Source organism: Lonchura striata, chromosome 3 (genome assembly GCF_050655825.1).
Source record: "Lonchura striata isolate lonStrDom1 chromosome 3, ASM5065582v1, whole genome shotgun sequence".
In the NCBI taxonomy this organism is placed as follows: Eukaryota; Metazoa; Chordata; class Aves; order Passeriformes; family Estrildidae; genus Lonchura; species Lonchura striata.
This window is the reverse complement of record NC_140705.1, coordinates 34,202,987-34,229,081: the sequence shown is the minus strand read 5'-3', so window position 1 is coordinate 34,229,081 and position 26,095 is coordinate 34,202,987. Positions and strand designations below refer to the sequence as shown.

Here is a 26,095-nt window from a genome sequence, read left to right as displayed (position 1 = left end):
AGATAAACAGGAATATCTATTGACAAATGAGTTTGCCTATTTTTTCCAATAAAGTCTGACGTAAATTTGAATTTTATCTTAGTAAAGACATGTCCTAAGACTGTCTAGTGACCTTTCACTGTCTTTCATGACACGCCCAGGTTCAGGAAAGATGCATTCTCATGCAGTCACAAAAAGATTCACTGGGGTTTCTCTTAGAAGAGCAGCACATTGAAAAAGGAAAGAGAAGAAGGAAGATACAGCATGCATCTTTTCCCCCTGTGGTAGGCAAATTAACAAAATATGTTAACTTCTCTGACAAAAAGAAAAGAAGATAACAGAAACTAGGAAATATGTTATTGTTTCCTTTTTCTGATATTGCTTGAAAAAACTGTAAATTTGGGCATAAGTCCAGAGGGTAATTGGAAAAACAAAAGCTGAATTAACCATGATACAAGCTGAAGTTTTTTGGGAAAAAATCTGCTTCTGTTCATTCTTGCCTCACAATTCTCTAGTAAATTGTCTCAGCTATAACACAGTAGAACACACAATGTTCTAACAGTGCAGAGCAGGACACCGCTAGAACATGGAAGTAGCTAAATCAGACCAATACTGGTCAGAGGTATCAGCAAATCAAAAGTAGCATGTTGGTTTATTTATTATACCAAAATACCTGCACTTCTTATTTTGAATGGCTCTTTGAATTAAATGTACTAGAGAATGCATCTTCAGTGACATCTTCAACAATTCTACCAATTGTAAATTGGATTGTTTAATACCAATATCATATTAATGTCTATTAATTTATTTAGTCTTCATGCTGGTACTATTAATAAGGTAAGGGAAACAAACCCAAAGCTCTAAGTAAGATGAGTGAAAGGGGTTCTTTTTCACTTCACTTTGTAGCAGGTCTCAAGAGAGAAAAACAATAGTGGGGATTCAATAACCACATAGATTCTCCCCCTCCACCCATTACAATTTTTTCTTCTGATTAACTCTCTAAACCACAGTCTCCTTGCAGAGTGTAACAACATTAAAACAAAACAGATGTGAGAAGATTGACTCTAGAATGAATTTCATGCAAGTTAAAACAAATGGAAAGTTATAGCTCCAACTTGTAATGGAAAACTGATACTCTTCAGAATTATCACCATCCATATACTTCTGCTCAGCCAAGATTTTTTTAAACTAAAAAACAACACGTGACTGAGTTACCAAATCCTCCTTAGCTGTATGTTTTGTCAAAACTCCCTAAGAAGGGGTTTGCCGATATCTTGTTTTTCTACAAACCTCACCTTGCTTGCAGCGGAGGCGAACATTTATATACATTCAGATTATTACCAGAAATCAAACCTCATTTTCTATTCATTAAGGTGCTGCTTGTTATTATGCTGCCAGCTCTTCTCACTGCCTGTAACATCATCCAGTGCTTCCCACACATTGTGTTGGGGTGAACCCCATCACAGTTCAACTGCTTCTGCTGTTGGCTCTCGCCATTTCACTTCAAAAGGAGCTTCTCTTTTACTTCATAAGGCCCCTTCCTTAAAGCTCTCCCTTTCTGTGACACACAAAGAGTACTTATCACATTTAGGCTATTGATGAGCAAAAACCAAACAAAACCAATCATGCAGACCACCATTATTTTATTATCTCTTTGTACTCTCCTTCCTGTCTGTATGCCATTTACAATAAATATCAGCAGATGAATGTAGAGTCCTGGTTTGAGATGGAGATTACATAAGCAATTATAACACAAATAATAAATTAATTTTTGCAGCATGGGATGAAATACATATGCACATGTATTACTTCAGTTGTCACAATACAGGTTTTGGAAGAAATCTAAATGTATGTAGTTGCTCTGCTTGTGCAATTACCTGCTCTGTTTTAATCACAAGTACTATTATCACACAGTTGCAGCAACAGCTCTGCACTTCCACTTGAAAATCTTGGGTTTAGTAATTCATGAAGTGCATCTAAAAATATATCCTCATTTGAAAACTGCCATTCAAGCTACAGTCTTCCATTGGTTTCTGTTTAAGCATATTTGATTAGTTCAGAAACTTTATCTCAGAACACAAAAGAGACCGTTGTTCCAGAAAGCATTATGTTTTTCCATGTTCAGAACTGTGATGATGTTGTTCTGTATTTCAATTATCTCTGAACTTGAAAAAAAAAATAGCTCATTTACAGTGTATTGGCTTTATACTTCCTTATGCTTTGACAGTCAGTGCTGAGTAAAAGTAGGAAGCCAGCATTTGTAGTCATATGGGTTAGAAAAATAACTGTAGCATGCCAGAAATATATGGAAATAACTGGTTCCTTGATTTCCTTTGGAAACAGATACTAAAAAATATATGCCTAATTTAAACACTTACTGCAGAATAAAATGGCTTTGGCCTTGCAAGTTAAATAAGCATCCAACCAGCAGAAAGGCTTCCCAGTTGCTAACAGCAAAATAAAAGGGAGTTCTCTAGGATAATGTAAAACTTCCAGAGAATGAACATCCCAATTTGCTTAGAACCTCTTCAATCCCATTTGTAATTCCTTGTTCCAGTTATTTATCCCTTTTTCTCAAACCCAGGAAGATTTTACTCCAGCCCATGGTAGACTGTTTAAACTTCAGAATGGCTGAGGAAAGTTAGAGATTTGTCAGTGACTCCATCAACTCTTCTGCACTTTTCCTACAAGGTCAGTCAAACTGCAGAGGAGGAATTTAAAAGGATAGGCCCAGTCTGTCTGGCTTGGGATTTTGTACATGACCAGAGATTTCAAGACGTCAAAATGTTCAACCAATCAATACTGTTTACTTAAGGACTAATTTGCATTGCTTCTTGGAACTTGTTAAAGGTCTGAATGGGGATGTGGCAGTTATCAATATTTAGAAAGGGCCATCTGCCCTCTGTAAACTTCACAAATGTAGCAGCCACTGAAGTTCATTCAGCAATTTATTCAAACATTACAAAATGTGTGGTTACACAGGTTGAGAACAGCATAACCACTGTTCTCTTAGCTTAACTATTCATAGATATCAAGTGTTGCTTACAATACATAGGAGTACTTTTGCCTTCTGCCAAATAATGCAAGCATATAATGTCTGTAAGGATGCCAATTGCATAACTTACTAGTTATTTGATTTATTTGAGTATCTCATGGCAAAAAAAATGTATTATTTACTTACTAAAACGGGTGATGTAAAAGTAAAGAAGCAAAAATAATGGGTCAAATTTTCAGACAAAATTCACTACAAGTTATTTTTGAATTATGTGTACAAGCAGAGCCCATCAAAAATATAATTTTGTGTACAAACTTCTTAAGTGGAGGTCATACCAGCTTCCACATAAGAAAATTCCCCTAGGGAGGTAGACTGCTCATCTGGATTATTAACTGGTCTCAGGAAGCCAAGATTTTTAAACAACAATTGTTAGTGATTTAATAACACATGAATATGACTCTGAGGTTAAAAACTAAAGAACAAAAATAAAATCCTAAGGGAATAAGAGATGAATAATGGGGAAATTCACTCTCTTTGAATTTTTCTTTACATATTTTGTTGACTTCAGCAAATTGCATTGCTGCTTAGCAATGCAATTATTATCTTAACTCTAAAATATTCGATTAAGGTTTTCCTGCATGGAGTTAATTAGAAAAATAATGGTGTGATCCTGACTTCATTCTGACTTCTTTATTATTCCACTTGCCAGAAAGAATTGGAAATACTGTCTTCAGTTCCACTGAATCAGCTCTTTTTTGTAAAACATACAGAATCACGACTGGTGAGTCTCATTTATTAATTCTAGAATGAGTCTTTTTTGAGATGACTACAAGAAAATTTCTCCTTAAATGAAATATTCTTATTTTCCTTCAAAAAAAGATTTTTTTTAACTTCTAAGACATAATTCCCAAAATATATAATTTTTAATTAGCATTGTACATTATTAAAAGTGTGAAATACTACTGGATAAAAATTTAATTTGTAGAGTGGGCCAAGCTTATATACCTCCGTTAATTTATGTAGTTTTTATTTTTCAATTCTGCTATCCAAAGAACAAATCAGTTCTGCTAATATTTGCAGAAGTCAAATTCCATTGTTTTGCAAGAAGCAAACATTACAAAACTGAAATTATTGCTTAGATTTGAAGTTCTAAAAATGTAAGTTTTTAGAAATTAACTATGTGGAAATTAAGATAATTTTAAAAATTAAAGTTTTAACTAATTTTGATTCAAAACATCAGTAGGCTAAAATACTATATGGTTTAGCCATCATTTGTCCCAATCACCCAATTCAAAAAGGTGGTAATCAAATCACAGCGGTCAAAAGAACAAAGATGTATTTATTAACCCAGTTAATAGAAAATTAAATTGGTTTACTCAAAACCTTCTTATACTTCTTTCATTCCCAGCACACAACAGCGAGATTGAAATGTTGGCAGAGATCTTTCTACCCATGTTGATTTTAGTCCCTAGTTACAATTATTAGCTAAAGCCTTAAAATCAATTTAGCTAGTCTTAAATAGCTTTCTAGATTTCATATGCAGTGCTATTACACAATTACAAAATTAAGATTTGTGCTTAGTAATTGTGCAGTCAATCCAATACATCTCACAGGATGGAGACCCCACAATGGAGCCCACTGGGTTTTCAGACTCCCTCACCACTGGCTCCTTTTTAAAGTATTTTACTTGATGAATCTCTTATTGTGTTTGATGAAGTGTCAGCAGGTTTCAGGAATTGCTGATTGATAAAGAGAGTGATCAGATCCTTATCTACAGGCAGAATGATTTCATAAAGATCAAACAGAGATTTTCATTTCTCCTGAAGGTAGGAAAGTAGAGAATGTCCTGTAGAGGGTGAATTTTGTGGGATAGTCACAACTGCTCATATGATAGAAAAGGTGAAAAGCAGTCTAGGGCTGTCTTTACAGAAAAAAAAGGATGCTTATTTTAAATAAATAGGTGATACCCATATGATCTACTCTGGGTATTATTTCCCAATTTGGGCATTCACAAGCCCACAGAAATAGCTGCAAGCCTCATTGTTAAGACTTTCATTCAGCCCAAAGCATCTTGTGTTCCCTGAACATGCTGGAAGTCACCTGAACAAACACACAATCAGTAGCCCTATCATAGCACCAGGCATAGTTGCTAAGTGAGAATAGATGAAGCTTTGTTAATTTTTACACTCTATCGTTTGTACCCATTCAATAAGAAAGAACTAATAATTAAGCAAGGATCTGCTTTGACATTTAAGTGACCTAAGCACCACACAATATAAACCCTTTAAAGCATATGCCAAGGAAAAATTGCCATTTGAGCTATTTCTCTCACAGCCCACTGTTATCATAGCTGTAATTTTTTCCAGTATATTTTTTAAAAATTAAATTGCACACAGATTGACATCATGATAGTATTTGCAACATGGAGTATGAGCCCACAGAATTTATATAACTAGTAAGCCATAAATTGCAATTTGCATAAAAATATTAAAATAACTGAACCAGTACTACCTTAATGGGTTTCTTAAAAAAGACTATTATAAAATAATTGCATAAAGAAACATTTGTTTAAAAATTATTACCTAGCTTCCTCATTTTCTTGACTGTTTTCATAATGCTTTAACTCATTCAGTGTATCAATATCAGTGTAATGGAATAAGTGCTAAGAATCAGATGCCTCAACATGTTGTTGTTCATTCTGGTCATTGTTCTAAGTCAACTATTTCAGTTAAACTAAACCTTCAGACCAACCTTTAACCTGATACATATCCATTTGTTTATTGATTTCAGCTGAGACAGGACCAGGGTAAAAATAATTGCAAATTATTTTCTTCCGTGTGTTCCAGGTATCCAATTTGGATTTCTTCCTGAGAGAGTTAGATGTAAGTTGCTTCAAAGCTTTCACTACCTCTGACTCAAAATGTCTGTATCTTTCACTAATTGCCTTTCTCTGGTTTTTCTCCAGAAACTGTATTTAGCAATGGAGGAAAAAAAGCAAATGAGTCTACAAGCTCAAGGTGAGATGCTTTTTGTTTTTATGAGCTATCAAAGGAAATTTTATTACTAGAGTGAAGATGAGGAGGGCTAGTAAGGCATGTCAGCCAAATGAGGAGCATTTACTTAGCCTTTCAAGGCTCAGTGCACAGCAGTTAGGATTTTTGGCTCTGAATCTGCTGAAAACTGTAGAGGGAGCCTAGAAACATTAGCTTGAATGGCTAAAGTTACCTTTTTGGAATACTTAACACTTGCCAAACTCTTAGGTGGCTAAATTTAGAGGAGGTAAATCCCATTATGACTGTGGTGCAATTAATCATGAGCTACTTTATTGCAACTGTCTCCTATGATGAAAATTAAGGAAGAATACATTCATTTTTTTTCTGGATTTGGGTTGTAAGTATGATTAAAGATAATTTTGAAATATAATTTCTTAAAAATAAATCAACATTTTAGGACTAGAAGATACATTAAAAAATAAATTATTTTGATACATTTAAAGAAAAAAATGAACCCAAACAGCAAGGTAACAAGAATTTTTTAGACTATATATCCTCCAAGTAATACTTGTGTTCTTGTGGGCAAATAACTATGGATCCTTAATTAAAGGATTAAAGTCCAAAGATTTTTGAATGGCATCTTGCTTGTGTTTTGTGGTCCTTATGCTTCCTTTGTAATTTTTTAGGATACTATAATAATGAAATTTTTTGTAAATGGGAATGGTAATCCAGATCTTTATTTAAAGTAGAATTTGTCTCTCCAAGATTTCTAGAGTTTTATCTTTTATGGGAAGATTGGATCCATATTGTTTCATCACTTCCAAAGTACGTATCAGAGATTGTGTCTTGAAACTAAATATCTCACAATAAAAACACTTAATCATTCTGTTTTCCCATGCCACTGCTTTACAATTCTCTGCAAGAAAAAACAGATTAAGAGGAGAAAATTCCATTACTTGGGGGTTGGCTGTTTACACAAATTTCTTTCTCCACAATATAAATTTCAAAGAAGATGGTGTTCTGTACTGTCATACTCCTCACCAAACTATGCATCCAAATTAGTTGCAAGAACATTGACTTTGGAGTTGTTATATTTGCTAGCTTAGCAGAAATTGCAGCCTTCCTTCCTCCCTCCCTCCCTCCCTCCCTTCTTCCCTCCCTCCCTCTCTCTCTTTCTCTCTTCCTTCCCTTTCCTCCTTTGTTTTCCTCCTTTCCTCTTTTCTTTCCTGCCTTCCTTTCGTTCCATCTATTTATCCAGTATTTCTCATGATAGGTTTGTATTTCTTTGCTTCCTTGTTTTCCACTGGTCTGGAATTCCAATACAAGACAATCCTATGCAAAAAAATGTACAGGTCTATATGAACTTCAGAATTATAATAACCTTTAGCTGCTGAAAGAAACACAATTAAGCAGCAATCTTTAGTTTATAGGCCTATCCTGTCCCTTCATGATTTTGGAGAATGCAAAAAATCCACATAAATGTCATTCACGTTTGACCTGGTCTTACAAAAATGAACAGTAATGAAGAAATCTGCAATACATCCTACTTCAGATTCTAGCCATGCAAAAGCGGTTTTTTAGGAGTCATCAGTACAAAGACTTGCTCACATCTTGTCAAATCTTTGTGCTATAACACATATAGCTGAAAACAAGACACAAAATTAATAAATACGGGAAATTTAATGAGCAGATATAATCACGTAAGTGTTTTACACTGTTCCTACAGCTGTGTGTGTGAGTAAGTATTTCTTGTCAAACTTAGACATGTAATTTCAAGTTTCAAATTAAAACAGCATTGGGTTTTGATATTATTTTGGAATACCTTCATAATTTTACTGTATTTGGCTGTCAAACTCTTTTTCATAATAATAAATGATATGAGAGTATATAAAATACTTCAGTAATTAGGGGCAAAAGCAGAATATCATAATGTATTTCAACATTCTGTATGTTAATGAAATAACCACAATTCTGTTAACAGTTACTGCAATTCTGGCAGACATATAAATCATATGAAAGAAAACCCAAACCCAATAATTAACTAGACAAACGACATCAGCAAATTAAGATCCTTTAGAGTTTTGCCAAGGAAAACTGTGACTAGTGAAATTAGATACAAGATCAATCACTGAATGTAGCAGGCTTGGCAGAAGGGAGTCAGAAAAAACTCATGATCTGGGAATATGTGCCTGACTACATGGACAGGTTTAGTAAATAAGAACCCATGCCTGCTTGAGATGAAGAGGCAGGAAATTCCCCCTGGCCTCCTGCCCCCAAAGGAAAGAGGACTTGTAGTACTAGAAATCTTTGGCATAGTATTTAGGGTTTGTTGTTGATAGATAAGAGAAGATGATGAAAGAGGAATCGGCTTTTCTGTACATGGTCAGCATTAATTGTGTGTGAGAAGGGAAGAGGACTGAGAAGGTTGGTGCAAAGAGTAAGAAAGGAATCAGGGAACCTGCATGCTGGATGAGGAAGGGAGCACTCCACATCCTTGCACCTGCCTGGGAGAGGGCATCATTCCCAAGCCTAACCACTGCGTTTTTCATTCATTAAAGGAAACAGTCAAATTCACTTTTAATTTACTGAGAGAAAGTTTTAATATATAACCTTAGCTTTTAGCTTTTGCTACCTGCTCTCAGTATGGCATTCTGCATTTCCAGAAGCAGAATGGAAAAATGGTTTGATTTCCTAGGGAATTTTTCTGAAGTTAGATAATAAACTTTCCTGGCAATTGAGCTCATGGAGATGACATGTGGAGACTGATGTATTAGGTCTCCCTAACTGCAGAAGGCATCCAATTATGTAGGGAAGTAATGAGAAAGGTACCACTAGTAGCTGGGCATCCCCCTTTGAGCCTTGTGAGGTCTTCTGTTTCTAAAAGTAGCTACAGCCCAGCATGGAAGGAGAAGGAAGGGGAATATTCTCCTTCCATAAGCATGAATTTCTTGATGATTTCTCGTCTCTGTACACTCTCTTCTCTCAAACTCTTACTACATAAGCCAAATCCAAGAAAGGCCTCCCAGGACAAAGTAGGTACCACAGACTATTTGCAGGTATACTTTTGACTGAGGTAAATTAAAAATGGTGGCCAGTGTGAAGAGCTACAAAAATACATGGCAAGTGATATGTGGTTGATACTCACTGAGTGTCCAGGTAATAAAATGGCAGATAAAATTGAGTGGAGATTGCCATCAAGTGATATGGGGAAGAAACTATTTCAGCTTAACATATACAGTGGTATACCTAGAGTAGATAATTACCATTATGGCCTGAAATCATGCCATATAAATAGATACTTCTATGAAAATACCACCTCATAGCTAAACAGCTGTCAAAATACATGGAACACAATTAATATCTATGTGAAGTAATAGATATGGAACATACAAATACTTCACAATCATTGAATGCAACAGCCTAAGGTAACAATACCCACAGACATAAATGTGCCCAGTTAGACTTTTTGGAACAGTTTGTTTCTTTACATTTGCAGTGCTTCAAATCAGGGTGTTGATCCTGTTGTTACAGCAAAATCATGACCCAAACTGAAACAGGCAGCGAGTAGCTTAAATCAGTCACCACTGGGTGTTTCCTACACTACTGTAAAATAACAAATGTCGCCAACATAAACAAATTAAGAACATGTAGTGTTTTAGAAAGCTAGATGTCAACATTACTGTACTATTATTGACATTAAAATAGAAAATACTAAAAGCTTGGTATTAGCAGATATCGTAATACAAATTAATTGTACAAATCCCAGGCTGGATCCCTCCATACCATGTCCTAACTGCCAAGTATAGCATATCTTCCCTACCAGTGGATCCCTTGGCCTACAGGCTGTCACCTACTGGGACCCAGCACAACTGTGGGATGCAGACAAAGTCAACCCCTTCATTCTTAGTGAGATAGATCTTAGCTATACTTCCTGGCATTGTTTTTGCCATCCTCAGTTAATTATTTTTTCATTTCTTCTACAAAATGTATTACCTACCAGGTGCTGCTCTGTTCTGAAATGTTTGTGTAAGTAGCTTTACATTCATTTGTCAAATAAATTAACCTGGCATATTCTTTAATGCCTTCATTTTTTCTAACTAATTGTAAGTCATTCATCCTCAGACAAATTTAATCCTTAATGCTCTGCTGGATTTTAATCAAATAATAAAACAAGTGATACAGAAACTACAATAGGATTTTAAATCACTACAGATTATCTGGATAACATTACAAAGGCCATCTTGTCACATGTCCAAAGATTGGACTTACAAAATGTCTTTTTACTGACAGAGGTGGGTTGAGCCTAGCTGGACACCATGTGCATGTGCCCACAGAAGTCATTCTATCATTCCTCTCCTCACCTGGACATCAGAGAGAAAATACAACTAAAGGCTCCTGGGTATAGATGAGAATAAGTGAGATCACTCAGTAATTACTGTCATGGGCAAAACAGGCTCAACCTAGGGAGATTAATTTAATTTATTGTCAATCAAATCAGCATAGTATAATGAGAAATAAGAACAAATCTAAAATCCATCTTCCCTCCACCCCTACATCGTCCCAGGCTCATCTTCATTTGCAAATTCTCCACATGCTCACCTCCAGCAGAACAAAAGGATGGAACATGTTTCTGCCACTCCTTCCTCCTCAGGGGAGGACTCCTCACACTCTTCCCCTGTTCCAGAATGGGGTCTCTCCCACAGGAGACAGTCCTTCATGAACTTTCCTTCATGAACTTCTCCAATGTGGATCCTCCCCACAGGCTGCAGTTTTTCATTAACTGCTCCTACAGGGTTCAGCCTTTAAAGGACAGACTGGGCCAGTGTGGGTCCCCTTACGGGGCCAGCAAACCTCCCCAATGTGGGTTCCTTGCTCCATGAGGCCACAGGTCCTGCCAGGAGCCTGCTCCAGCACAGGCTTCCCACAGGGTCACAGCCTACTTCAGGCATCCCCCTGCTCCAGGGTGAGGTGCTCCATGGCATATCTGCTCCACAGTGGATATTTGCTCCAACATGGATTTCCATTGAGGGGCAGCTGCCTCACCATGATCTGCACCATGGACTGCAGGGGAATCTCTGCTCAAGCACGTGGGAAATGTGAAATCTAATGCAAACTGAAACTGAACCTGAACAGTGAAAGTAGTTAGAGGACAAGTGCAACTACTGCAATAGTAGATAGTATTTGCAAATCCCTGCAAGTCACTTCCTAAGAAACAAAATTATATACATAACATAGCATGTTATACCTTAATAACTTCAATGGGTTTTAAGTGTTTTCGCTTTTCATTATAGCCCTTCTTGCCTAGCTGGCTTTTCTCATGCAACCACTTTACAGACTGAAGAAACATATCTTTGCAATATTCTCTACAACAATGTATTTGCTGACAAATGGAACAGCCAGTAATTGCAAGATTCCTCATGTCCACAGGCAGGGTCTCTGGCAGGAGGTCAAGTTCTTCTCAGAGTCAACTACAAAGCTCTTTTATCTACCTAGAACATGTCTTTTTAACACTTGTTTTCCATTTACACCGAGAACAAATTTTCAGGTTTCATCTGGTACCTCAGGGATAAGTATATAGTGCCACTACCAAGGAAGCTATTGCTGGCATTCCACCCCCCTAGCCTTTTTGCATTGCTGGTATATAGCTCTGAGTGCATCACACAGAGTGCAGATAATTATTTCAGTTAGCAAAAATCCACTGGAAAATTGTTGATTTTAATTAAATAGAGCTGCTGATCTGCTTTACTGTGTTGCCTCCACAAAGAGCTGAAGATAAAGAAGTGGGTGACTTGGGATGGCAACACTGCCACATTTAAAATTTATTCTCCTTTTTCACACTAAAATGCAGGACTTGGGAGTGACTAATTAGATGACCCAAAATTTTTCCTTTCCTAAAGAACATATGCCCAGTTATGTTTCCGACAGTTTTCTACTCTCCTCTCAGTTCATGGACTAAATTACTGTGCAAGTCCTACGTCAAAGTTGCACTGCCTTCCAAGAAAATGTTGGTTTTTAATTGGTACACTAATAATCACACACATGAATCAATTATTTCACTGTTTTGCTGTACAATCCACATACATCGAAATGCTTAATTCACAGAATCACAAAGTATGCTGATGTGGAAGGGAGCCACAAGAATTACGTAAGATTTATTAAGTATATTTTTATATACTGGCCAAATTCCCAGTTCATTATTGCTTGATGAAATAATAACAAAGTTGGAATATGTTAGATTATTTTTTGGTATTAATTTATTTTTGCTATTAATTTAACTTTTATACAGAAATATACAGCTTATCATAACCTTAACATCATTAGAGCAATTGGATGGAATATTTTAAGTTGAGCTGATTTTGAAGTCCTCCTGTCTAGGTTAATAGTCTCTCTTCTGCTCGACAAACAAAACAGAAAGACAAGATTATTTCCTTTATTTAGGACCCATCCTCTGACAGGAGTAAATGATGAACAATGCTTCTTGGAGCAAAGTTATATCCTGAAAACTGTTATGCACTGATCTTCGTCCAGAGCTCAGTATCTGAAGACTTGCATGAATGAGGGCCAAAGTCCTCAGCATCTTGCAGGAGGGTGTTCATAATGAAGCAGACTCTGCAGGAGACAGGATCAGTGTTCTTTAGAAATGAGCAGGCTGTTACAACACATGATTCATTTACCACTGGGAAAAAAAAAAAAAAAGAAATATAAAAGCAGATTAAAGTCTTCACTTTATGCAGTCTTTTAATACATCTTGAATTAAACCTATGGCATCCAGGAATCTGGATCACTATTTCAGAGAAAGTATTTTGAGATAGCAAACATAGAGATTACAAGAAAGGCTCATCATGCTACAAATTCATATGAATGCCATCTCTAGATGTAAGGGAGAAGATTCAGAAGATAAAGCTATGAGACATGCAGTACCTTAACCCCAAATGAAATAATAGACCTACTAAGGAGCTTGGGGTGAGAAGGGAAAGGGGACTGAGAGCTACTGCAAGGCTGGCAAGAGCTGCAGAGCATTCAGTCTTATTAAGACAACTGCTAACAGCTTTGGAACATAAATAAATAAATATTGCATACCATCCCAAAGCCATTGATGTCTTCACACTGTGTCTCATCAGAAATAAGTAAGAAAGAAGAAATGTGAGATCTACAACTGTAGCATGAGGTCCACAGGCAAGACGAATATTGACATATTCTTAAACATACATTATAATAGAGTCCATGAAAAAATGTGGCCAAGGGAATAAAATCAGAGACTGAAGCCATGGCTGAGGTAGAACTTGCATTTTATTTCTTTTAAACATCAGTATTATAGTCTAGGATAAACTGTCTCAGGACTGTTTGATTCACAAACCCCTTTAGAAATACTTGCTGGAACACAAAAAGTGTCTCCCAGCTATTAAAGAAAATGGGTCATTGGTTTGTGCATTCAGATGCTTTCAAATAATGTGTCTTTTTAAACTTTAAACATGTCTTATTCTATACTGTCATCAGTAATGAACACGCATGTACTTTGGTGCATATGAAAATAATGGCTGAGACACCAAATGTTTGATATACTGCACATGTACTATTCATTAATTCTCCCTGACAATTTATAGGCAGAGCTTTCAGGTTATCTAAATATAAACTTGCATATAGCTTCAGAGCTTGGAGAGTTCACTGTTGTAACGCGGCATGCGTAGTTCACACCCTTTTTAAATGCAGGCAACTTTTCTTCTCCATGATTTCCCATTAGGCCTCTATAGTGCACTTGCCAGAAAGGCTGAAGCTCAGCAGGTGTGGTCTTTCTGCAAATATTTCCCAGTGGAAGTTTAATGTGAACCTCTCACACATATAAAAAATATAATATGCAGAGAAATGTTTGCTGGATGAGGACCTCAGATTTAAAATTCAGAGGGGAAGGGGCCGTGTACGTATACACCAACTATGTGTATTTGAAAGCTGCTAAATCATTTAAAGGCACAGTTCTAGAAAAACCATAGGCTTATTCTGGAAACCAAAGGGCATTCAGAGTACTTAACACTCAGCATAATGTTTTGTCAAATGAAAGTTAAAAAGTGCAACCACATGTTTCCAGGTAGGTGGCATGAAGATTATTCACTTAGTCTTTACCAAATAGTTTGTAGATTAAATGTTGTGCAAATGTTAACGTGTAATTGAACATATTCTCAGTGCACCTTGGTGCTGTCATGCTTGTTAGGACACAGTGATTACAGTAGTGTTTTTCTGAGAGGGAGATTACATTTCTCACAGATTCTGTTCCTGACCCAAGCACAGTGTATGACCTTGTAGCTAAAACTGACCATACCAACATCTGGCCTGAGAGCAACCATATTATACTATTTGTATTATCTTTTAAAGAGAAGTTAAAATTGATATCTTGTAATGTAAGGAAGTTATCCCCCCCCTTTCAGCTGAACAATCTGTTCAAGGCTCTGAGTCTGGACTCATTGCCCATCCCACGTAGCTAATTCCTAGAACAAACAATTCCTTTGGGGGTCTAAAATGCTCACTGGATTCTGACTCAGTCAGAATAAATAATTTCTAGCAGGAAAGAAATCAAATTAGCTCAGTTTTGAGGCACACATGATGGGAGAAGTAAAGGCAAGGCATCAGTGTAATTTCATTACAAGGCAACTGACTATAGTCAGTTACAAGAAAAGTTACAGGTACTGCCTACTTAGTTATTTGTTTTATGGAAGCACTGTGTGGGCCATTAGCTCCTGCCTTCTGCAAAACTCCTTTCTAGTCCACCTATATTTCACTAGTTAACACTGTATTTACATCACACAGTGGAGAAGAATTGGGGACTTTTGCACTAGAGGCAAGTATTTTTTTTTTTTATTTTAGTAACAAAAGGGGAAAAGTGCTCACCACTTTTAATGTTTAATTAGGCAAGATCTGTCACCTTATGATGGAGAAGCATTATTTCATGTGATAAAAAATACTGACATTTCTCTTTAATATATGCTAATAGTACCACGTAGAACCCTTTTTTCTTATTATTTCCTCATGCCTAATCCACCACCTGCAGTCTGAATTACCATAAATAAATGGATACTAAATCTTATGCCAATGGTACCTCCACCACACTGTGATTTCTGGGTACATTGTCCACATTCATTGTGCCACAGTGACTGAACTTGCTTCGGGACAGACCTGCATTGCTAGAAGACTGTTGCCCCTCCTCATCCTGAAGGTATTTGTCAAAACCCTTAATGTTTGATCTTCTATTTGATTTTCTCAGTTTCTGCCAGAGCATTAACTAGTAAGCTGCTGTCATCTATTCCTGCTGATAAATTTATGGTGGAATAAGCACCTAGTGAGGCTGAAGCATACAGGGCTTGAATATGACAACCACTTCATGGACGGCCACAATAAATTCATAACTGCCTCTCTGCAGACGAGTGCTCCTAACACAAGGAATTAGCACAGTACAGTAGGATCACCATTATGCTTTTAAATGACAAGCTGGTTCACACATTGGAGCAGCTGAGTAGTGCAGCAGTAAATTGCAGTTGGGCTCCACAGTACAGCTATGTGCATATTGTATCCATCTCCTGCAGGCCTGGTTAGTGCTGGCCAACCAACATTAAAACTGTTGGGGTAATGGAGTTCTTTGGTTTGGCCACAGATTGCAGGCATCAGAAGTAAACCAAGACCTGGCTTTCAGAGAACAGGGAGCTAGGGTAATACTAGGGTAATACTCATACCACTAGTTCAGTTACCACAAATAATGTTGCCTGCAGCATCTTTGCACTGTGAGGGCAAGTTCAGAGAAGAACTTTGCCATACAGAAAAGATAGATGATAACAGGATTTTGAGAAAGTCTTGTATTTTCTGACTCATTAAACTTCTCTTCATTGCCAAATAGAGCTTGGCAAAAGAAAGTCTGACTGTGCTTACAGCTGCAGGGAGGGAGGCAGAGTGAGATGCGATTTCAGAAGTCCTTTCAAGAGCAAATGAATGAGTAATGAAATGGCAAATTATATTAAATCCAAATATTAAACATACACAATGGATTACTTTAATTTACTTAGCACCACTTAGGAAAGGCCTCTGCGTCATTGTAGCTGTTGTACTTCCCCCAGCAATGCCTTCCTTTTGAGGCATGTCACAGCACAGACTGCATGAGCTGTGTATAAAATCAATGTAATTCTCTTTTTAATGGAGATCTAGAGGTTTTGGCTAAAGCCATAAGGGAAATATGTGGTGTGATCATTCACTAGAAGAATTATGAGGACTGTAATGGTAGGATAGAGTAACAAGTAGTGATATGTATATTTATGTATTTATTTATTATGTAGAAACACTTAAACACATTTTGAATAATGTTTTTCTTCAAGAATTCTCTTCTTACAAGTATGAATCCATAAAACAGCTCACAAGCTTAAGCAAGAAGACGCCTGTTTATTTATTTAATGCTGTGAAGTAATGTTTTTATTGGTCTATTCTAAAATTTATAATTTACTCATATTTATCACTACAGCTTATTTATTGCCCAAATTTGTTTAATTATTGGATGATATTTCCTCAAATAAATAAACCATGCCCTTCAACTGTCCCTTGCAGTCAATTATATTAACTAGGACAGCTATTCTTTGGACATTTTATAAGACACTGAAACTCTCATCTGAACTAGGCCACCAACTAATTGCTATGCACAGGCAACAACACCACATTATTTCTGAAACTCTGTCATTCTTGTCCTGTAACTGCAAATCCACAGTGATGGTGAATTATCTTGTACATGACCACTTGAAACCAGAAAGTCTGCTGTTTAAACAAAGTCTCTGTTTTTTCTTTGCACAACAGAAAATAAAATTGGACATTTTTACAAATTAAGCTCAGAAGAAATAATCTTAACTATGTAAAATGACATAATGCTATTTGGAAAACATTGTCAAATTTCAAAATGACCAGGTTAGTTCATCTTCAAAATATTGCCTTAGAAATACAGCATCCTTTTGGGGTTTTGGTATGGGAAGTTATTGTTATCTCAGTAGAAGTCTTTATTAGATGCTTGTTAGTTTCATATTAAGAATTTATGTTATGCAGAACCACTGCTATATTAAAGCTATAGTCTCCAGACCTTTGAGGGCCTCTATAGAGCTGTATAGAAAGACTCTTTGGATGACAAGGTGAACAGATCTATCAGTGAATAAGTTCATGGGACATCAACTGCTACTACCTGAATAATCATGAGGTGAGAATCATCTTAAAAGTGCTTGGAGAGAAACACTCTTCTTTATGCTCTAGTGAAGCATGAACTATGAGCCATTATTCGAGTGTTCTCTTTCAGGTGATAAGCTTGGTAAAATGATAAACAGTGGGATGGAGTGCACCCTCAGCAGGTTTGTCAATGGCACAAAGCTGTGTGGTATGGTTGACATGCTGGTGGGAAGGAATGTCATCCAGATGGACCTGGGCAATCTTGAGAGTTGGGCCTTTGTGAACCTCCTGAAATTCAACAATACCAAGTACAACCCTAACCCTAGCCTTGCACTTGACCAGGACAATCCTGAGTACAAATACAGGCTGGGTGGAGAAAGGATTGAGAGCAGTCCTGGGAAGAAAGACTTGGGGGTTTGGTCGACAAGAAGCTCAACATAAGCTGTAACAGTGTACTTGCAGACCAGACAGGCAACTACATCCTTTGGGCTTTGCACTATGAAGACAGGCTGAGACAGCTAGAGTTGTTCAGCCTATAGAAGAGGAGGCTCTGGGAAGATCTTATAGCAGCCTTCCAGTACCTAAAGGGGGCCTATAAGGAAGATGGAGAGGAATTTTTTACAAGGTCATGTGGTGATGGGACAAGTGGGGATGGCTTTAGACTGAACTCTTTCAGGTTTAGATTAGATATTTGGAAGAATTTATTCACTATGAAGATGGTGAGGCACTGGAATAGGTTGCCCAGAGAAGCCGTGGATGTTCCATCCTTGGAAGTGTTCCAGGCCAGGTTGCATGGGGCTTTGAGAAACCTGTTCTAGTGGGAGGTGTCCCTGCCCACTGCAGAAGGTTGAAACCAGATGATCTTTAAGGTCCCTTCCAGCCCAGGCCACTCCATACTTCTTTTACCCTTGTGTTTTGTACTCATGCCAAAACTGTCTAGGTCTTTTCCAATTGCAAACCAAGCATCATTGTCATTTGATGCCCACGATTCCTTTACCTAGTCTTTACAGCCTCCTGTTAAAGCAGAGTGGAAATTCTCTACCTCTAAAAGTACTCATCCTTCTTCCCTGATGATTCAACTGAATTTAACTTTTAATTGGTCTTTTCTTAATGATTTTTACATAAAACCTAAGCACAGCTGGAATCCCATGTCCTAAATCTCATGTGCTTTGGCAAGTGAACAGAATGTAAAGGACCCCACACAGTACCCTTTGCATAGGGAAGGGTTTCCTTGATGAACTAGGACTTGTGCTTGAGCTTCTGCCAACATTTTTGTCAGGAGGTTTGTTTTTAACATTGCTAATGATTTGGAAAACAAAACAGAGTTTGTAGAACAGTCTCCAAAATATTTATGCTAATTAGCATGTGGAAAAGAAGAAAAAGTCCTTCATGGGCTCCTGTGCATAGGAGACAAAGTAGTTAAAAGAGGAAAATTTCTGAGCACGCTTTGTCTGTTGCTAAACTGTTAAAATTCCTGTGCCAGACATAACTATGGAAGCAAACAATGGAAGTGCACTGGCTAATACAATTCCAAAATTATCCTAAAGGTGCTGAAGTTGTTTGAAATTTTGTCTGTAATTGGAAGAGCTGAAAGAATTCATCCTCTTTTTATAAACAATGGAAGGAATCTTGCAGATTTTCCGCTCTTATTACTGGAACACAGATCTGAGACAGCAATTTAAGTAAAAGTGCTGTTTGGGGCCTTTTTCTAAATCCTATTATTCCTAGCAAGACAGTGAACTCCCAGCATTAAGATACAAATCATACCATAAAGTCATAGTAATTTAATTCTGGCATTCAAAAATCTTCAGTTCTAAATTCAGTGTTAGTGCAACTGAAACGAAGCCAAGAAAAATTTGTTCTGAGACAGTTAACCAAACAGTCTAAAAATTTTAAATTCTCCTAATCTGAAACATTCTTCTAGAAAATATCTCTAAAATATTTGAGATGGAAATAAATGTGCACATCTAAATTTCTAAAACTATGTGCAGTGTTAAATATAGGCATTTCCATTAGTGATGAAAAGATAACACTATCAAGATTTCCTATCCTTCAGATAAGCAGGCTTTGGATCTAGAAATATTTTACATTCCTCATCCCCAGCCAATTCAGGAAATTAATTTTAACAGGATATTTCAAGGAAGATTTGCTTGATTTTGAATAGTTTGAAGAGAAGGAATGCGAGTTTTCACGCCTTTATGTAGGTCATTTAAGTCACTCCAGAGTGTCTGTATATTCAAAATACTGGCATTTTAAATCACCTTTGAAATCTATTACTCCTCACATTAGCTTTGTTCTTGTGAGATTAAAAAACAACAAGTGAATAGTTTGGCCTCTACCGTTTTGGGGTATTTTTTGTAGAAACAGAAAAATTCTTAGAAAATAGCACTATTCGGACAAACACTGGAAAAGGGTTAGATGCTTATTTTGAGCATTATTTAATCTTCTTGAAACATAAATACAGCCTGAATATCTTCTGAGAACATGCTGCACTGTGGCATGCATATTTTAATTGCCTTGTGCTAGATTTACTATAATAAGGACATGGTCTACCAGTCAAACAATAACATTGGCATGTGTGAAAATTAAAGTCTCATTCTACTCCAGGCCTGCTGTGAAGCCTGAGTGGTTACATAGACATGCAACTAATTCTATATGCCTCATCCTAATTTACATCTGACTTGAGAAGTGCTGCAAGTTCCTAATGGTACTATGTGTATGTGGACGTGTGCTCACAGTGCTTCAACATCTCCAACAACATGTACTGGGCCAGGTACGGCTTTTTTCCTGTGACACCCAGACAATGGAACGTTGACTAACAGAAATTGTAACAGGCATTCTTACTGTTTTATTGATTTATATATATATATATAATATATGTATTATGCTGGAATAATTTTAGTATTTCTATGAACCCAGCAAGGGACTCCAAAACTGTGGAGTCTTAGGATACTTAGCACTAGTTGTTGAAGTTCAACAGTTTAACTAAATTTAATGCATGTAGGGTAAACCCTTAGCAGAAATGGATAAAGCATGAGAGGTATGAAGCAAGTTCTGAGTAAAAATCTCACTGGTCAAACAGAAATAAGCCTTAATAGAAGGAGTGTCAGAAACAGAAGAATGAGATCAAAGAAAGATGGTGAATTCATGAGGAGGAACAGCCTCTTGTGACTAAAATGAAATCCCTGTAAAAATGTCTGCATATTCAGAGAATTTGTCACTCTCAGCAGTGTACTACCTGCAGAATCATGTTAACAGTCCACGTTGGAAAGGATGTCCAAAGTTCATCTGGCCCAACCTTCTGTTGTCAACAGACTGACCTTCAAAGCTAGATTTGGATTGTTCACAGCCTTGTCAAATTTTGAAATGCTGCAGGCATGAAACTCTTCAACATCTCTTGGCAGCCCACGTGAGTGCTCACCACCTTTCTGCTTGAAAATGTTGGGCTTAAGCCTAACTGGATGTTCTCTGCATGCACCTTGCTACTGCCACCTCTTAGCACTGCACTCTTCATCTGTGAAAAGAGCTTGGCTCTGCCTTCTCCATACCCATCTTCTGGCCAGGGTGCAGTGTGGGCATGGGCCAGCGAGGTTCCCGTTTGGGCCAGCAAGGCAGGCAAGGTGTCACCAGTCATGGTTCATCCCACCACCCCCACTGAAGGAGGAGGGCAGGCTGGGGCAGCGGAGGGCAGCCCTGTCCATGTGTGCTGTGCTGCTGAGGCTCGACTGAGGCTGAGCTGAGGGTGTAAAGTGGGGTCAGCCCAGTGAGGGTAACCAGGGTCAGGGACAGCCTCATGACTGTTGAGTGACGCTGTAGTGACAAGGCTGTGGAGACCAGCCTGGCAAGTCAGCCCACAGGTGGTCAGGGTCCAGGACAGCGGGGCCCATGGCCAGGCCTGGGCAGGGCTGTGGGGCTGCTGGGGCAGGGATCGATGACCCTGAGAGCTGATACGGGGTATTGAACCATGGCAGGGTGGGCGGGAGCCTTGGGAGTGCAGGCAGGGACAGGCAGGCTGGCAGTGATCGGTGCAGACACTTGGGCATTTCAAACCTACTAGATTCTGCTCTTAACTTTCAGGAGTGCATTGTCTACTTTGAAGTATATTTTTTTCAAAAACCACCTTTATGTTATAAAAATCACTTCAAGACAATAAAAAAATCATTATTAAACAATAACCTTGTACTGCTTATATAGTTCAATTTTTGCTTCTCCTCCAGCCTCACTAAAAATATATGTCACAATAATGAAAAATTCAACTTCATTTTCAAATTACCTAGCACAAATCAGGATAGTCACCCACTACTGTAAAATGTTTATGTTAAAGACAGTCTTTAAAAATACTTCAATTGGTTTGTAGATCATGAAACAATTAATCTTTTTTAAAACTAACCTTATGTCCCTTCCAAATTTGACTTAGTATTGCCAACCCAACCAAAAAATTTATAACTAAATAAAAATCTGTAACTCTTTAAACTAATGTACAGAAACAAATGTTTCTATAAATACATGATCAGCAAAAAGAAGGTTAAAGGAGCATCTCCACCCTTTTTTTAGTCACTATCCCTGGAGGTATTTAAAAGTGGTGTAAGCATGTCACTTAGGGCCATGGTTTAGTGTTGGACTTGGCAGTGTGGGGTTAACAGTTGGATTCAATGATCTTAAAGGTCTCTCCCAATGAACTCACCCAACCTCCATCCTCACACAAAAGGACCTGGGGTTATAGCAGATCACAAACCCAGCAGAAGTTAACAGTGTTGCACTATTGCAAAAAGGCAAACATTGTGCTGACAAATATGGAGGGCACTGGCATGGCTCAAACATATGTTCAAACATATGAAGTAAAGCTCTCCATTGATTCAGGGCTGATGAGGTCTTGCCTGGAGTACTGTGACCCCACAGTGAGCACCCAACTGTTACTGGTATTAGTTTGACTACAGATTTTCATGGGGTAAGTCGGAAATGACACACAAGTACCACCCTAAAAGTAGTTAACTGGATGTTTTCATAAGGACATAGGAGTTCCCTTCCTCTTCTTCCAAACTGTAGCCCTGAAAGATAACCCCTCCCCAGGGTCACAGCAGGATACACAGCTCCCAAAATCAACAGTGTTTCAAAAAATAGTTTGAGGGAGTCCAAATCCTCTGATCACTCATAGTGTAACACAAAGGGAATTTCCCAAGTTCCATTCTTAAATATTTAAACACAGTGAGTCACCTTAATTAAATACAATAAAGAAATATCTTTTTCTGTACTTATCTGTCCTTACTACTGGCTTGAAAAAGCAGGTTGTCAAGTTCCTGGCTGAGACAGAGTTAATTTTCTTCCTAATATCTGGTAGAGTGTTGCATTTTGGTTTTAGTAGGAGAATCATGTTGATAACACTGATGTTTCAGCTGTTGCTCAATAGTGTTCACCCTCAGTCAAGGACTTTTCATTCTCTCCTACTCTGCCAACAAGGAGACACAAAAGAAGCTGGGAGGGAGCATAGTCAGGACAGCTGACATAAAGGGATATTCCATAACATACAACATCATGCTCATTAAATTAAATCAGGGGATTTGGCCACGAGGGCCCAATTGCTGCTCAGGGATGGGCTGAAGTTTGGTCAGAAGGTGGTGAAGAATTATCTTCTGCATCACTTTTGGGTTTTTTTTTTTGGGGGGGGGGGTTTACTCCTCTTTTTTTGTTACCTCACTTTTAATTACTATTATTACACTATATTTTACTTCATTTTATTTATCAAACTGTCCTTAACCCATATGTTTTACCTTTTTTGAGTTCTCCCCTCCCTCTCAGGAAGTGAGTGAGCAGTTGCATAGTGCTTGGTTTCTGGCTGGGGTTAAACCACACCACCAATCTTCCTTCTAGTCTTTTCTTTTTTTTTTTTTTTTTCTCTCTAAGACTGTTTCAAGTGGAGCTTTTCATGTATTCTTAGTACATCTGAGGAGATTTGAGAGAGACAAGAAATACAGAAGGTGGGAAGAAACCATAAGTACTTAGGAAAAATCATGAGTAAGAGTTTTAAAAGTGGTCCAGAAACGATTTGCATAAAAATTAAATGCCTGCCAGAAGGGCAAAAGCCCTGTATTTTCTGTCAGAAACACACCAATAGAGTTCAATGCCCACTAATAATCTGAATGTGGGCTAACATTTACAAAAAATCTCTATTGTGTACACAGACATTACAAATAATTTTGTCACATACATAAGCTTTATTTATAGTCCTACAAATAGGACTATATCATGCCATTATTATGCAAGGCAGTCCTCTTTTGGAATAATGACCTTTGACTGCAGATGTAACTGCTGAGCATTACTCCTTTGGACCCCTGAATTATTTTTATGGTTTGAATATTTTGAGGTCCTAGAAAAGCCACTCTAAAATTTCTCTGGATCAAAGATACTCTGTAAAGGCAACAAAAATGCACAACTGAATTTGAAGGAAGGAATAAAGTCTAGAAGAAAAGTAATCACTAATAGCAGACTTGGACAAATAAATCCCTTTTAATCTCATTAAATGGTAAAATGTTCCAGGTCGCAAGTGGAAGATTTTTACAGGTAACAGGTGACACATGACACCACTCATTCTTGTTTCTTTGGTCTTCCTTTTTGAGCTGAAAAGATCTGTTGCCATTCTTACAACTCGTTTATCTCAAAAGATAATTATGATTTAGTTTTTTTAGTGTTTGAACATAACAAATGGAAATAAATTGTATTTTTAAGAAGATAGGGAGGAGTAAATTCACACTAAAAACACAGTAGTAAATGGTTTCTGAATTCTAATTACCTTAAAAAATTTATATGTCCCAATAAATTTGACTTTAATCAGCTGTTTCATAACATACCTTTTATAACTTGGGCAAAGTGTTTAGCTGGGGTCAGACCTCTGAGCAGGTACTCACAGTGATTGCACTGACTTTTCACACAAATCAAAGAGGGTTTTTTTATAAACAGTGTTGCAACATGAAGATGAAAATTACATCAGTACACATTACTCTCATACAAAATATTGCACTAGGTAAGCATTCTATCAGAATGGTTTCAGTGTACTCACATAAAAAGGAGAAAGGATGTTTCTATGTTGCTTTTCAATTTTGTAACTAAGAGCTGACATGAAACCACATATCCCTGACACTTTCTAAAAGTAATATTCAGGACTTGGGTGGGGAGGCAGGTATTTAGCTAGTTAGAGAAATTCAAGGAAAGCTAAATAATTGATCAGAAATATTCCAGATTTAAAGTTTTGAAGAAACTTTTCATTTTTGTTTACTGCCTTCCATAATACTGAGATGGTGAAGCATGGGACAAATCTGTTTACTGAATTTTCTGCTGACTTGCGAAGTCAAGTTTCCAGAAATAGAGACTTGGAATGCTTCCAACTTTCCTTTGTTAGTTATCTGCAAATAAACTTCTCAGAGCTACTTAATAGGAAATTCGGTAATAGCCAGATTCTGTGGAAGTATTTTTTTTTAATAAAAGATTATGTAGTAGTATGGATACAAGGCCTACTGATTAAATGCGAAGAGGTAAGTTTGAAAGAGCTGCAAAATCTGTATCCGTTCATTGCTGCTTGACAACAGAAACCAAACCCTTCTAAATTAATCCTCTAGTCACACATTTAAAGCTGTGAAAATTCTCCAGCAGGAGTATAGCATCCATATGGAAATTATTTTTGCGTACATACATGAATTTAGATGAATAAAGCCAGAGTCGTGCAGTACACAATGGGTTGTATGCAAAGAATTTCAGAGCATACTGAAAACAAACGTCAGGGCTAGCGGTACAAACCAGCTAAGCACCTGCTCTGCCCCGGTGCTCTCCATCCTGACCAGGCATAACCCCAACCACCGCAGCTGAAGCCAACCCACAGCTAATTACATCAAACATGTGCTCCTGACTGTACGAAGCTATGCAGTCCGTCCCCTTCGGGAAAGATTGGATTTCATGACCATTTAAATAGCAGAAGGAAAGTGAAACTTGAACGTGACTCAAGCGCAGAGGCCCGGTTGCTGCGTGAGGCCGCGCCGGGGGTCAGCGGGGTCCGGGCCGATGGGGTCCGGGCGCGGCGCTCGGCAGCCCCCGCGCCAAGCCCGGCGTGACGAGGCAGAGCGGCGCTGCGAGCCCCCGCAGCAGGTGATCCCAGACCGGCCTCCTCCTGCGGGCGGCCTCTCCGCCGCGCTGGAAGGCAGCGCAGCCCGCATCCCCGCCGGGCAGGGCTGCGGCTCCGCGCCCGCTGCGGCTCCGCGCCCGCTGCGGCTCCGCGCCCGCTGCGGCTCCGCGCCCGCTGCGGCTCCGCGCCCGCTGCGGCTCCGCGCCCGCTGCGGCTCCGCGCCCGCTGCCCTGCGCACCGGGCGGCCGCCGGCCGCGCGCGGAGCCGCCGGTGACTCAGCGGCTCGCCGGTGACCCCCGCCCGCGGCGGCGGCGCCTCGCCACGGCTCTGCCCCCTCCCTCTCTGCCTCCCGCCCTCCCGGCAGGATCATCCCACCCCGCCGGGCGGTCACCTCAGCAGGAGGAGCCGCCGCCACTTTGCCTCCGCTCCCGCAGCGACCTGACTGCAGTCAGCCCCGCCGCGCCGCACCATGCAAGCACGGAAGGGAGACGAGAAGAAGCGGGACGCCGCCCGGCCCCTGCAGCTCACCATGAAGAGGGGCTACGAGGTGCTCCGCGACCCCCACCTCAACAAGGTAGGGGCGGGCAGGGCAGGTGCGCCGCTGGGCGAGGAGGGCGGCCGCGCTCTCCGTCGCCGCGGGCGGCGATCGGTGCTGCCGGGCGCTGCCGCGGGCCGGGGCCGGCTCCGGCCGCCGCCACCTGTCACGGCGCAGCTGCCGCCGGGCCGGGGGCGGCGGGCGCGGGGCAGCCGCACTTCCTGCGGGCCCGGCGCCGCTTCCTCTTCCTTCGGGCGGCGGGGGGCGGCCGGTGCCCTGCCCGCCGCCGCCCAGCGGGCCCGGGC

General features: G+C 39.1%; 1 protein-coding gene and 1 long non-coding RNA gene across 2 annotated transcripts in view; one reads left to right on the top strand and one right to left on the bottom strand.

Moving 5' to 3' along the window:
* Positions 1–1,605: 1,605 nt before the first annotated feature.
* Positions 1,606–25,785, bottom strand: LOC146767841 (uncharacterized). The gene is made up of 2 exons (XR_014953659.1): positions 25,647–25,785; positions 1,606–12,643 (listed from the first exon to the last, which is right to left on the bottom strand). It is a non-coding gene; the product is annotated as an uncharacterized LOC146767841 (long non-coding RNA).
* Positions 25,690–26,095, top strand: part of ME1 (malic enzyme 1) — a 152,878-nt gene continuing 152,472 nt past the window's right edge. Inside the window, exon 1 of the mRNA XM_021546100.4 lies at positions 25,690–25,829. Coding sequence (XP_021401775.3) covers positions 25,725–25,829 — 105 coding nt within the window. The 5' untranslated portion in view covers positions 25,690–25,724. The remainder of the gene's footprint in view (positions 25,830–26,095) is intronic.